This window comes from Denticeps clupeoides, unplaced genomic scaffold, assembly GCF_900700375.1.
Source record: "Denticeps clupeoides unplaced genomic scaffold, fDenClu1.1, whole genome shotgun sequence".
Lineage (NCBI taxonomy): Eukaryota > Metazoa > Chordata > Actinopteri > Clupeiformes > Denticipitidae > Denticeps > Denticeps clupeoides.
This window is the reverse complement of record NW_021630107.1, coordinates 169260-183799: the sequence shown is the minus strand read 5'-3', so window position 1 is coordinate 183799 and position 14540 is coordinate 169260. Positions and strand designations below refer to the sequence as shown.

Sequence of the window (14540 nt, the reverse complement as noted above, 5' to 3'; positions counted from 1 at the left end):
AATATACAAAAATTGTACATAAATAATGTTCAAATATGCGATTTTAATGGACCAAGAAAAGATTCTTTTTTTTCTTACTTTAAATTAAATGCCAGTAACATCCACAACTACATACAATACAGGCCATTAGTTTGGAGACACCTTCTCATTTAATGTGTTTTCTCTATTTTAATGACCATTTACATTGGTAGATTCTCACTGAAGGCATCACAACTATGAATGAACACATGTGGAGTTATGTACTTAACAAAAAAAAGGTGAAATAACTGAACATGTTTTATATTCTAGTTTCTTCAAAATATCCACAATTTGCTCTGATTACTGCTTTGCCCTCTTGGCATTCTCTCGATGAGCTTCAAGAGGTCGTCACCTGAAATGGTTTTCCAACAGTCTTGAAGGAGTTCCCAGAGGTGTTTAGCACTTGTTGGCCCCTTTGCCTTCACTCTGCGGTCCAGCTCACCCCAAACCATTGGGTTCAGGTCCGGTGACTGTGGAGGTCAGGTCTCCACTTTTTGTTAAGTACATAACTGTGAGAAGGGGTGTCCAAACTTTTGGCCTGTACTGTACATACCTCAGATGCTTTCTTCAGAACAGTGCTAAAGTTGTCTTCTTCAGAATTGGAATTGAACAGCCTGAAGGTATGCGATTAGTTCGTCACACATGAAAGACTTTGTCTCAGTGCAGCAGCTCTGTTTCCTTCTTCGACAGCCAGACTGATCGCTTTTAACTTGAATGTCGCATCATTGGAAGTTCTTTGTGTACTTTCCATGATGAGGGTTTGAGTTGGCTAATCTGAAGAACTAAGTGTGGGTGAGTTTGCGGAAACAGTTTCATTGGTCCACTGTGATCTGTTCGGTAATTTCGGTAATTTGGTCTGATATCATGAGTTTAAATGGTTAGCAGGAAGCTAGTTAGCCTAAAAAAAAACATAAATTAGCCGCATTGTTGTAAAAGGGTGAAAAAAAGTAGCGGCTTATAGTCCAGGAATTTACGGTAAATAGAAGCCTGTCTTACACCAAAACCACCGACTAAACAACAAATGATGGGAGACCTTTCAGAAGCATCTTTAAATGGCTACAGGCAAGGAGCTAAGTGGTTATTTGTGCTGTACCCACATTAATGGATCTATGAAGAACCGCTTTATGGGAGAGTGTAACGCATGCCAGGCGTCCTTTGTTCTTTATTGACAGGAGGACGCCTGCAGAAAAGAGGACTGGAGAATGTTCCATGAAGCGTGGAGCGGCGCTGAGGAACCCGGGAGCTGAGTCAGGCAGGGACACTTCGTCTCTCAGGCTGCAGACGCCACGACCACACCTCACCGCCTGTCCTTCAGACAGCGTCTCCAGGTTACACACGAGGGTAGGCCTTCTTCCTCTAGCTTGTGTGTGTGTGTGTGTGTGTGTGTGTGTGTGCGTGCGTGTGCAAAACAAAAGTTAAGCTAAAAATGTCAAACGCCTGCAGGTATGTGAAAGAGAGATCTTTGGCTGGCAAAAGTGTCAGACTTGGGTTCTGCCCAGGAGGAGCTGAAAAAATCAAAGCGGAGGGACGGGTCTCGCCCCCGGTCGGGTGGGCTGGGAGGGCAGCCAGAGTCGAGGAGGGTTGAGGAGAAGAAGACGACGGCCTGAATCATCCAGATCTGCCGCACAGCTAATCCTCTGAAGCACAGGAGTAAAGGGAACGGGAAGAAGGGGGAATGCAGACAAGACGGGCGGATAACCGCAAAGGAAACATGGCAGAGAAATGAAAAGTGAATTCCGAAAGGGTTAAGGAAAAGTGAGAAAAAAAAACAATGACAGGGTGGAGAAAAGAATGAAGAAGCGAAATCAAATTCAAAGAAAAGTGAAAGTTCCAAGTGAAGAGATTGATCGTGGTTGGGTTTGGGGTAAAAGGAAAGTGGGAACGTGTCAAAGGGAAGAGAAGAAAAGTGCCGGTTAATCCATTAATCAGAGGCAAAACTGTCGGCGAGCGTTCCCCATGCAGCATGCAAATCAGACAAGCACCAGCTTTCCACAGCGGCGTCTAAAGCAGAGCTCCCAGCCTTCCGGATCGTTCCCCCTAGGCACTGTACCTTCAACGTCCTGACCAATTTTCTCGGCACTCGCTGGTGCCCCCTATAGACGACGGCCCTACTTCCACTTGTAAAGAGTAAAACGTTGCTGCGGCCCGACAACACTCAACCATAAACCAATTCCGAATCCCAAAATGAATCAAACCACATGTGGATTCTACGAGAAGAGCTGATGTTGCTAGGCAACAATTTCCTGTTAACGGCAGTTTTCATCTATTCGTATTAAAAGCTGCAATTTACAATGAAAGTGTTCCTTCATTTTTTTTTGCCATTATAACTGTAAAAACAGATAAAATCTAATCGGCTGAGCCTTTCTTAACGTTAAAATAAAATAAAAATTCTATTAAAAGCAGCAAAATTACATTTACATTATCTAGCTGATGCCCTTATCCAGAGCGACTCACAGTTACTCAGTAGTTACAGGGACAGTCCCCCTGGAGACACTCAGGGTTAAGTGTCTTGCTCAGGGACACAATGGTAGTAAGTGGGGTTAGAACCTGTGACTCTGGTTCACACTACCACCCATATCTTGTGCTTATGTAGATATGGTTGGCTAGGCAACCAACACTTCTTAACAAACCCCGCTGCAGAGTGGAATTGTGCAGATTTTATTCGTTCTACTACGTCAATCATTTTATATAATGAATAATCCGGGCAAGGCCGTGAGTGATTCTGTGGCATAAAGCCTCTCCAGCAGCCTGTACCCTCATGGTTTATTATGCTGGGCTGAGCTGAACGTGTCAGGTGCATTTCAACGGTTTGAGTGATTTGATTATTTCTCGTGATCAGTTATGAAGGACGAGGACCTGAACAGAATGGTTAAAATTCGGAAGCATTGCAACAGGTTCGCTCGGAGCTCGCTTTTTCGCAAACGGCTGCCAAGTTCGCCGGTGCCTCCTGCCGCCTTGTGCCCCCGATGACTAATGCTGGCCGCAGCGCGCAGACATCCATGCCAACTCGGGCAGGCAGAGCGCTTGCCTAAATAACATCACACTGGCTGTGGCAGCGCCGTCACGTTGGCACAGCGGGCGTCGGCATGCAGCGCAGGTTCGCCTGACTCAACCCGTCCAAAGCTTTTCTGTCACCGGGGAACCCAAACAAGCGAGAACCGCTTTGTACAACTTCCTGGAGGTGGGAAGTTTTTACCGTGAACTTTGACAAACTTTGATAAAGAAAAGCTTTGGTGGGGTCAATCAAGCTGCACATGCACCTACGTTTCATGCATTTATACACATGAGATAATCACTACAAGCAAATGGGTATAACTGCAACACGAATGAATAAATAAATCAGATAAGTAAAGTAAAAATAAATCTGCACGCGCACACACACACACACCAAGTTAGAATGTTCTGTTGCGCGGTGTACTGCATTACATGACGCTCTCTACCGCACCGCTTCCGATGGATAATTATCTCCCTTCGACTGCAAAGCACATTTTTCACAATCCGTTATTCGGGGCGCGCGAGATAAGGAGGATCGGGGGGGGTTCCTTCGGGACGTGAGTGGACAGGTGTCTCCATCTGGTGTTCTCCTCCGTTCAAATGGGTGTCGCAGAAATCATGTGAGCACGGCCAAGTAAAGCTGCTGTGCAGCCATTTTCACTCCTCTAACAGATAAACGATCTTCCTAAATGTCATGACTGGCACAAGAAACTGAGATAACAAGCAGCGTGAAAGTGTAGGTTTCTTTCCTTTGGAAATTTATTATTAAGAGTAGACTAAATTAGCAAGTTTTTTCAAAGAGCTCCATTAACAAGACCTGCTACAACAGCAGCCAGTAGGCGTCACTGTGAAGACGAGTGTCTAGGAAATTGAGAGACACTAAACGGCACATCACGTTGTGTGAGGCTAATCCTTATACGCGACTCAAGAGAATGCTAACAAGTAGACGGATGAAGATGAGTGAGGCTGGAAGTGCAGAGTGGTGTTATTAAAAGGATGGAGGGGGCGTGGCTCAGGAGACACCCATCTCCTCTGATTGGTAGCGAAACAATGTCACCAGTCAAAGACCAAATTCCTCGAAACCAAGCGGTTTTGCACCAGAGCTTTACATCGTATTATGAGAATGACACTTCACCCCAGAATCCATCTCCATCAAGAGCTCCATCTGTTCGCTAATAATGGGTTCAGCCCCCACTGTAGCAACATTAGCCCCTTGTCCACTGTGGTGTGGTGCAGTACAGGTTTTTTAAGGTAGGTGATCAGGGTTATAAAGTTTTTAAATGCATGGCATTATTGGCATGGCATTATCAAGGCTGGATTCTGTACGTTCAGAGGAAAGAAAGTCCAGAATATCTGCCAAACGGTGGACGCTTTTAAAGAGCATGAGATACCAATCACATTAAAGCGGAATCCTACTGAAAGGATTATTTCCATCATGGCCATACTCATACAAGGCCTCTGATGTAATGCGAGACACAAACATGAACGGACCCAGAAAACGAAGTACGCTTACGTAAGCGAAACATCCTGTTCATTCTAAAAAAAAAAAAAAAAAAAACAAGGTGCCAAACACTCAAGAATCACCAGATCCAAGGTGGTGGGCAAAATGTACTAAAAATAAAATACTGAAGAACTAAAGCAGATGGAGACAATTCTGTCTCATGTAGACATCTGTCTCACTTTTCTGTCTTTTGAGAAAAGTACCACAACACACACAGTATCTCATACGGTCTGAATATGGACGGGCACACGCGTTCCTCTCAGTCACTCGGGAAGACACGTCTCACTTTAAAAGGCAATGAAAAAAAGGAGTAACGTAAAAAGAACGCAACAGAATAAGGAGTGATGGAGCGTGAAATCACCCAGGATTGCCAAGGACGACAAAAAGGTTATTCTGGAACGTTCCTTACCAGGTTTCTGAGCCCCCTGGGCATCGTGGCCTCCATTCTCGAGCACTGCAGCAGCATCTGCTCACAGACACACACACAGACAGGCATCACTTCCTAAGCACTCGCCCGCAACCTTGTGAATGGCCACAAACCCCAAAGGCTATTGAGTTTCAGCTTTGGCTAAGAACGCGCCGTTGACCTCAAGTGACCTCATGAAGCTCATGGCACACAGTGCTGCTCGCATCAAACCCGAATCGACACAAGACGCCTGTCCGTTCACTCTGAGTTCACTCGTGGGACGTCTTCTCCCCCCAAAAGTTTTGCGGTGTGACTATTTGATGCTTCGTATGTTCAATAAGTCACTTTCACTGTGTCCTTTTACAATAATTGGGTGAGGACAGGTCCAGTCTAACCTAATATTAAGCGAGAAGTTAAGTGCTCTGCGGCTCAGGAGGGATTTAAACGATACGTAAAGTGCCACCGATTGGCATCATAATGGAACCGAACCACACCAAACACGGTCTGGATGAAACTACACGTCTGCGTGTGACATGGTCCGTGGGGTCATGCGGGTGAGCAATTTCATCCGTCCTCTCCTCCGCTTTCACTGAGCGAGGTTACAGATCGCCTGATACGTGAGCGTGAAGGCGGCATGCTGGGACTGCAGAACAGCTTGTGTTCATCGCCGCCAGAAACCTGTTCTGCATGTCTGGAACAACCACGGACCTTCAAGGAAGGAGCACGCTTGATACACTTGATGCTAAATGATGCCAAGCCATTCCAAACACATGCAGACCATCACAAGAGTGATCTATATATTTATCTATAACTTTAACAGCCATAAAAATGAAGACATCCACAAATTTGTGGACATTTCTGAGGACTACAGCTCAAGATCCAGACCCTTACCATCGTTGTCCATTAGGGGGACGAAGTCTGATTTGCCCACTGTCTCCCCCACCTGGTCGTCGAAGCTCTCTGCCTCCAGCTGCGCCACAAAGTCCCTCTCCACCAGGTTCTCCGGGCCAGACTGTGGCGCGCTGTCCGTCAGGGCGTCGGTCAGACTCAGGTCGGCCATGTCAGCCTCAGGTTCTGCGTGAGGGAACACACAGGGACGTTACTAACCGGAAAGAAAAATACTTCATACGGTTCGTAGTCAAAATGAAACATTTCTAGCTGTAAAGCCAGAAAAATAAAAAAAGACAGAACCGATTTCACTGTTAGAATGTAGTATTTATTTCTAATTATTATTGAATCAAATTAAATTGATATATTCCCCTTTCTTTTGCCCTCTCTGCTCCCTGTCCCCTCCTCAGTCAGGGTGATTAGGACAGGAGGTGGCGAAGGGACATCAGACCAGGGATTAGGTCTGACAGTGCAGGCAGAGACTCTCCAAAATCTGGAATATTCTCTCCCCAGGCGGCTCGGCCCGTGCCCTTCATGCCCTTCCCTGCCAGCATGGCGTCAGCCCTCGCGCTTTCCAAAAAAACACTGGCCGGTGAAATACCGGCATGCCAAACTAAATCCAGGGCAAACCGGCCACACCCCTCTCCCCATCGCGGCTCTCCAGGTCCGCTGTCTGACAGTGGAAATGAGCCCAGCGGCTCCCCCTGGTGGCGGGCTGAACATTAAACTTTTTCTTTTTTTTCCCCAATTAACAATGAATCGTTATTCTTGTAACAATTATGTAATTGCTCGGGGAGGGACTGGTTTAACCCGTGAAGATTTACTTCGATTACAGCGAAAGCCACTCCCAGTTCAGCCGTTTCCTACGCTTCCTCTAACCGAGTCACGTGTCAATGGCCAGAACCCCCTGCTCCTGGAGAAACAGCCCCACAATGTTTATCATTCTGACCCCGTGAAAGGACCACTGGCCTAAATATACGCCAAGCCTTCTGTTTGTCCAGGAAAGTGACAGTAAATCTGGAGTGCGCATTGTTTGCCGCTGCTCGTGCACTTCCTTATCGCTGAAGTGCACCGTACCCACGCCCGGAACGGTGCCAGGGAAAAGCCTTTGCTTCTGACTTGCAGCCCTCGCCTGCTGACAGAAGCGAAGCAATTCAGACAGATAAGCGAAGGGATTTGACTCCCGCTGGCAGAACATGCAGAGTCATGTTGTTCAAACAGCCGCATTTAATCCGTACTGGCACTGTCTATGCAGTATATGTATATAATAACACTATAATAGCAATAAATGTATAATATGTAGTAATTGGAGGTATGAAAAGAAATTGTGGGGTTCGGATGGGCGTGGCTTATGAAGTAATTATGGCAATGATATTAAGACATGCGCAAAAACATGCACTACTGTAAATGTTTTTGGATTACGCTATTAAGAGTCATAAACACACTATTTAGACAATGCTCATAAGTAAATGTCCCACATATTTCAGTGTATATAGGATGGTCATATTATTTCTTATTAGATGTCTTAATTAACTTTAAACCATCAAATAAATGTTCGATTAGTCCTCATTTTTTGCTTCCCAATAAAGAGCAGTCAAATCATATTTGATGCTGGATTTCTTGGGGAATGGGATAAAGATGGAGCACTTTGAAGCAGAAGGCATACGCCATCTTCACAAAAACTGATGTATGATGTCACAGTGCCTGTCAGCTCAAACATAGTCCAATCGGTGCAGCCAAAACAGTCCTTATAATAACCTGCATGAATTTTCCCATCCTCTGCCTACATGTGGTCAGAAAAAAGCCCCATGTGCCCAGCACTGTGCTATTTATCTGGTGTGTCAGCCCTGTAATTTGGTCAAATGGGCAGCTCCACCTTGCCAGCGCTGATGAGCGATGCAGGAAACACTTAACTGTAGTCTTTTTTTATTCCCGCCCATCAGAGAAGAGGCAATGGTTAAAACTTTACACCATGTGTGGGTTCATACGGGTTCTGAACCAGGAACAAGAATATGAAACAAGGCTGTGCTGACGACTGCCGTTTTCCGACTGGTTTTCAGGCCTGTTCACACATGACACGAGGCATACATTTACAAGCAGGTGCCTCCTGCCGGCAGCTACGGCTACAGGAAACCTGCCGTAAAATCTCATTAGAACAGGTCTGAGGAGCTGTGCATTTCAGAACTGAGACGTGGGCAAGGGGGATGCCAACGCTGTTCCTAATCTAATAACGCATTCCTGTACTCCCTGCACTCCCAAAAAAAGCATCCCTGGCCAAGTATAACTTGAAAACAGATTAACAGGACATGTGACGTGTATGCAGACAATTCAACAACTCAACGTCAAAGCTGTAAAAGTGCCTGTATAAAAATACCCAGCACTTTCCCTTCTCCTTTTTTGTTTGAACAACTTAACATGCATTATTATTATTATTATCAATACATTGCATTGAGTAACGTGCTATTGGGTGTGCCGCAGGGAAAATATTAACGGTTGCATTAAAGTACCTCCTGCAATTCTGCAGATTTTTTCCTCAAAACGTGGCAACGTCTATTGTGCTTTGGCCAGTAGGTGATCAGCATTAAAATGCTGAAAATGGATGGTGCGCGGCTGCATTCTTTTCCTTGGTGTTGAGTGCGCGGCTCTGAAGGGGGCGGGGCATACCAGGGATGCCTGGGATTCTGTGCCGCGCTGGCCCGCCAGGTTTAGGCCGGTGACTCACGGTCACCCGCCGCCCAGAGCCACTGCGGCTCACTAGCCCGTCTCCCTGTTACAGAGTAACCTCGTTTCACAATGAGTCAGCCCCACGTGCACACGTTATCTCCCGCGCCGCCACCGGCCCGTGGACTTTCGGTCGGGCGCGCTGGCCGCCAGCCACAAGGTTGACATGCGACCTGTCATCAGAGGTGCTCAGATGTCTCCCTTCTCTGCCGCCGAAGTGTATTGGCTCGTTCGAGAAATCGTTTTCCGCCACGCCTGCGTTGCTAAACACGGACACGCCCCTCAAGTAAAACAGATCAGTTTAAACTGCAGATTGCAATTCTGGCTCCGGCTCGTGGACTATAGTCTCGGCCAGATTTTGTGTGCATGTGTGAAAGTCCGAGCCAATCTCTGGCCAGCTCTGAAATACCAGCAGGAGGTGGATACTACAAACAGGATGGGGTTCTCATTCAGTCAAATCAAACTAATTATTATTTTTCAGATATTATATAGGCGTGTTTTTCCCATGGTTACCCTCACTTAATTAGATATTATCAATCATCTGGATAATTTAATATAAAGCTAAATTTTAAATCATTGCTGTCTTTTGTAAACCGCATTGAAATAAACATACAAGCCACAAATGGCAAGATTTCTGAAATCCCATGATTCCTATCACCAGATCCTAACTTGTACATCCACAACAATGTGAAGAACCCTGCTTCCACTGAACTGCTTCTCGACATGTTCAGGGTTGTGGTGCTGCTGCTGTCGCTTGAAACCAATAAAGCCACAAATGCCTGTTGACAAGCAAACGCCAGTCTGGTGAAAGCCCGGCTTGTGCCCTTGGCCAAGACAAACAAAACCTGGTTTATATGAAGCTGAACGCTCGCCCGTGCTGGTATGTGATCCGTTCGGCTCTGCTGTGCCCTGCAGCGGGTTAGCCCAGGTTTTACCAGGTAAAGGAGAAGCGACTGGCGTCCTGACGGCATCAGACTGGGCCGAGGACCTGCGGGAAAGGATGTGTCACGCAGCACTGTACCCAACTGGTAAATACAAATTCAAGACCCCCACTGTCCACAATGACTTTATCACTTTGAAGGCCGATACTTTTATGGCTCTTTCTCTCTTTCTTTAAACATTGTAAAAAAAACTGTAACTCATTTGCACACCTTCACCCTACCAGTTACACATATTTTATGTTAAAGACGTAAAAGTGTAATACTTGGTTATGTTTGCAATATTTGCATATTGGTTCATTGTTTACTTGCAACATTTGCAATACTGTGGTCTGTAGCAGTTGCAGAAAGCATTTCACTGCACATCATACCGTGTATGACTGTGTATGTGACAAATAAAATTTGAATTTGAATGCAACAGTATACTGCACAGACCAAGAAATGTAATCTTTAGGTTCTCAGTCTAATGTTTTCTATATATTTTAACAAAGCAATCTTGGAGAATTAGCTGGGTCACCTTCTGACAAGGTCTCGTACGGAAAGAACCAAGCTAGAAAATGACCAGACGATTTTCATTCGCCTTCACATCAAATGCGACAGAATTGTCCTTTTTGTTTTCAAGCCGCAGACTGCAAGTACATTGTTTAAACTGTTACAAACCTCAATGTCGTGCAAGAAGAAGCACCTCACACTGAACATCACAACATTTTCACAAGTACACAGAAAGCACTGGTTTGAACACTTTGCCCAGAGATTACATTTCCTTTGCTGTAAACGAGAACCATTTCAACGCTAGAACAGGAAGGGATTGTTCGCCATGACATGAAGGCGTCACCTAACCCCGGGGACACAAGCGGTGACGGCGATGGTGTGATGTGTGGCGCAGAGGGTAGCACCATCAGGCAGACTATTATGAGCTTGGAGTTTGGCCAGACTCTTCCGCTGGTACTAGGTGTTCCGGGGGACTCTTGTTTGCCGACTGGCCCCTCACCCCAAACCTCCCTCTGTTTCACTCGGCCGGGCAATAGCCAGGGACAACCAGGGGGTTTTCTGAGACGCCACAGAGGGGCTGCAGGCTTATCCTTCCGGCTGACGGTGCAGATACGAGGCCATGAGGTCGAGCATGTACAGCGCCTATGCAGCCTTCTCAGCGCAGTGGTCAACGGCGTTGATGAATCTTATAATCCACAAATGGACGTTTAATCGATTACATCCTATTGACGTCGCTTGGTGGTTTTCTGGTGGCGGCATGAAACCTCTCCTTAAAAAGTAGTGCCAGTAGTGACTGTGGCTGCCTGGAGTTTTGGGCCAAGCAGCGCGCCACTCGGCTGCCGAGTGGTCAAAGTTGACTTTTTTTTTTTTTTACTTTGACCTCTGCACGGTGCGATGCATTTTTCAGTAAATCAAAGCGCTCTGCCCCTCAGACAATGTGGGAATGGAGGAAAAGCTGATCTTATCAGTCTCTGAGCCCCGAGGCCAGTGCGGCACGTGGAGCTCAACAGAAGGAGCGGCGAGCCCGGCGCGTGCCACAGTCGGCCTGAAAGCGGCTTTTCTGCAGCAGATTTGTTCCAATTAGCAGGAAAATGGTCAGCGATCAGTCCGCGCTCACCTGACGTCACGGGTGTCTGAAGCAGCCGTTTTACTGGCACCGGGTGGCATCAGTTTTTCTGATAATTATAGCAAATCAATGTGTCCACTATGGTGAACGAGACCACCTGTAGTAATTATGCATTCTTGATTAATGCATTTTTGTTCAACCGCGTGTGGCAGAATGTTACGTAACGATCAGAGTCTAACGTTTTTTTTTCATTTAGCATAAAGCCGACTTTTTATGGATGGCACATGCGCTGGGTTATTTGCATCTGCATGAACTGATTTAATTAGCTAACCTTTTTTTTTTAACCTTTTGCCGCGTGCGAACCGAGGTGATGGGCCATACTTTGCCAGCGCGGCCTGAGTTGCTGGAGAAGGTGTGTGATTGATGGCTGCCAGGACTGTCATAAAACACTGTCACAGTCCCTGACTGGCTGCACAGCTGTCCCCAGGGAGGGCAACCCGGACGTCGACGAGGCTGGGATCGGCGTCCTGTTGAAAAGGCTGGCGGCCATATTGTCTGACACTCGCTCGTATAACCTCTTTTTACCTTTTGCCATGAACCCCGGATTGCTTTCTCGTATTTTTAAGACTTTCTGCTCCAAGCAGCTGCAGAGCCTCATAAAGTAACTACAAGAGATCCTCCTACGGTGCACGTTTCTAATGAAAAGACGAGGCTGGAGAACACATGAGGTGTTTAACTCACCCCGGAGGAGAACTAGAGGCCAAACGATGAGAGCGGGGGGGTCACTGTGCCACCTACAGGTGTGGAACCATTGGAGAAATGGGAGTATAAATGATTTTGTGTGTTTGTTTTTGTTGTGTGGTTTTATTCCATTTATAGTTAAAAGTACATTTTGTGTTTACAAATGCATTTATGGTGAAGTGAATGTGATTAGTTGTCACATGTGACACCACAATTTAGCCTAGTCCCTGAAGAAGCAGTGAGAAGCCATGAAAGGCGCCCGGGGAGCAGTATGTGGGCACAGCACCTTGGCGGTTCGGAATTCAAAACAGCACCCTTTCGATTATGGGTCTGTTTCCTCACCCGCAAGGCCAACCACAGGGACAGTAGGAGGGCTCTGGGCCTCTGGGGCTTCAGACAACTAAAAGTGCGTCTCAAACGTTATGCGGGGTATGGCCGGCTGACAGTGTGTCTGTGCCGTGGCGCAAATGCCAACTACTGGTTCAGTCCTTAGTAATCTCACGACTGGACTACTGCAACTCCCTTCTAGCTGGTCTACTACTATGTACCATCCGACCTCTACAACTCATACAAAATGCAGCAGCACGACTGATCTTCAACCTTCCCAAATTCTCCCACACCGCCCCTCTGCTACGTTCCCTCCACTGGCTCCCAGTAGCTGCACGCATCAGGTTCAAAATACTGATGCTGGCCTACAAAGCCAAACATGGAGCAGCACCATCCTACCTCACAGCCCTTATTACACCTCGCACTGCACCTCGTTTACTCCGAGCCTCCAGTACTGATCGCCTGGTCCCTCCATCTCTGAAGGTAAAAGGAAGACATTCATCTAGACTCTTCTCCATCTTGGCCCCTCGGTGGTGGAATGAACTTCCCCTCGAGGTCAGAACAGCTCAGTCACTGAGCACCTTCAAACGACAGCTCAAGACCTTCCTCTTTAAAGAATATTTAGATTAAATTGTAATTTTCTTGTTGTCGAACTTTGTGTACAGAATCTACAACAGAGTGAATAAAATAGATGTATTCATAGTTGAGGGTCCTAGTGAACCGGAATTGATCTCTTCATTGATGGTAACTTCAAAGCACGTTGTAAGTCGCTCTGGATAAGGGCGTCTGCCAAATGCCGTAAATGTAAATGTAAATGCACTACACTAAAAACTGTTGAATATTTCATGAACAGAAACAAAGCACATTCAGAAATGCAGCATCATAGGATTATCACTATCACAACTCTTTCGAGAAATATTTTTCATATTTAACAGACCTAACGCACCTGCGAACCGGCATCGCCAGGAATGCCGAGGCATCACAGTCTGTTTTATTCATGTGGTGTACTGGCTCTTACAAAAGAAAGCCCTTTCGGGAAACATTTTTCGTCAGCCTTCTCCTTTGACTCCTGAATTGGCCATCCTGTCACAATGGGGAAAAAACTTGCCATATCGCCCAGCCCTAAGACAACATAAATTCATATTGCAGACTGAGCATTTTACCAGCAGTTCAACGTTCAATGACAGGAGTGTATGTGTGAGCGTATTCTCACATCTAATCAAGTCACAGGGACATTTTTTTGTAATTTGGACCTTGAGGTGGACAATTAGGTAGAACTGTTGACCCTCTGCTTGTCGGTATGCCACGCCCTGGCCCAACTCCCCCCCCCCCTTCATCGCCCGCCACGCTCGTCACCCAGCCTCCATCCTCCTCCGCTTCTCTAGTTTGACAGGTCCTTCGAGAGGCATGGGTTTTCACTAAAACACACACAGTCCTCGCCTTTCAGGCGGAGGTTGCACTGATAGCTCCGGACTAGTTTGTTTGCCAGGATTGAAAACTGTGCCTCATCACACACGTCTTCCACCCCCAACACAGACATTAGCAAGCAGCACAAGAGAAGCCCATAAATATTTATTTCAACCGCAACCCCGTGACCTTGACATCATTGCACAAATGTTACACTAAATAACTTATTTTCCCTTTTCAGTCGCCAAAAAGCAGCTCCATCCTCCTCCACCTCGCCCCTGCTAATGGGTAACGGTGAATGTTGTAGGTGTCCCACAGGATGTATAATGCTGCTAAAGCCCTGCAACCCAGCTGCTCCTGTTACGAGGGGTGGGGTTGGGGGGATTACCCATGATGCCGCCCTTTAGTTTGCCTGTGTGACATTGCACGATCTATCCTGTCCATGTCATGCAATCTTGGCTCTTGGTGGCAAGCCTTGTTTTAGCCTTTAGAACATTTTAGGGTATATTTATGAAGATAAAATCTGTAGGTGGATAATATCTTACTTTATTCTAAGTAAAAAATTAGCTAGCTATTCGATTTGGTTGTAACCAACTGTCCATCTTCAATTTCCTGCTAAAGGAAGCAAAAATGAAAAAAAGAGGATGGCAATAAAAAACACCCACTAGAAGCGGTAATGTCAGAAGATCAAGTTTTAAATTATTTCCATATCTGCTATTGATACCAGGCATCTGTCATTTGAATGTAACCTATTTCAGGTCCATTCAAATGTATTTTTGTCTTTTATTCCTGCCTATATGGTACAAGGCCTAAGAAAGATTAGTTTAAGTTTAAAGACTTTATTGTCATTGCACCATCATACTTTTAGTACAACAGTACAATGAAATTCAGTCCTGCCACCCCAGCACAATAAATAGAAATAAATAAATGAATTCAAATGAAATAAATAAATACAAATCTATACAAGAGTGTGCAAAACCAGTCGAGTGAGTGAGGTAGCATACTTGTCCGAATTGTAGTATAATGTAAAGCATTGGAACA

General features: G+C 46.0%; 1 protein-coding gene across 4 annotated transcripts in view; it reads right to left on the bottom strand.

The window, feature by feature from the left end:
• LOC114783668 (microtubule-associated protein 4-like) overlaps positions 1-14540 on the bottom strand; it is a 65357-nt gene that overhangs the window by 46676 nt on the left and 4141 nt on the right. For 3 of the 4 annotated variants that reach the window (XM_028969176.1, XM_028969179.1, XM_028969180.1), the window contains exons 2-3: positions 5811-5993; positions 4923-4979 (exon numbers count right to left, since the gene is read on the bottom strand). In XM_028969176.1, the coding sequence (XP_028825009.1) occupies positions 4923-4979; positions 5811-5979 (226 nt within the window). In that variant the 5' untranslated portion in view covers positions 5980-5993. The remainder of the gene's footprint in view (positions 1-4922; positions 4980-5810; positions 5994-14540) is intronic. The other variant, XM_028969178.1, reaches the window with a different exon arrangement.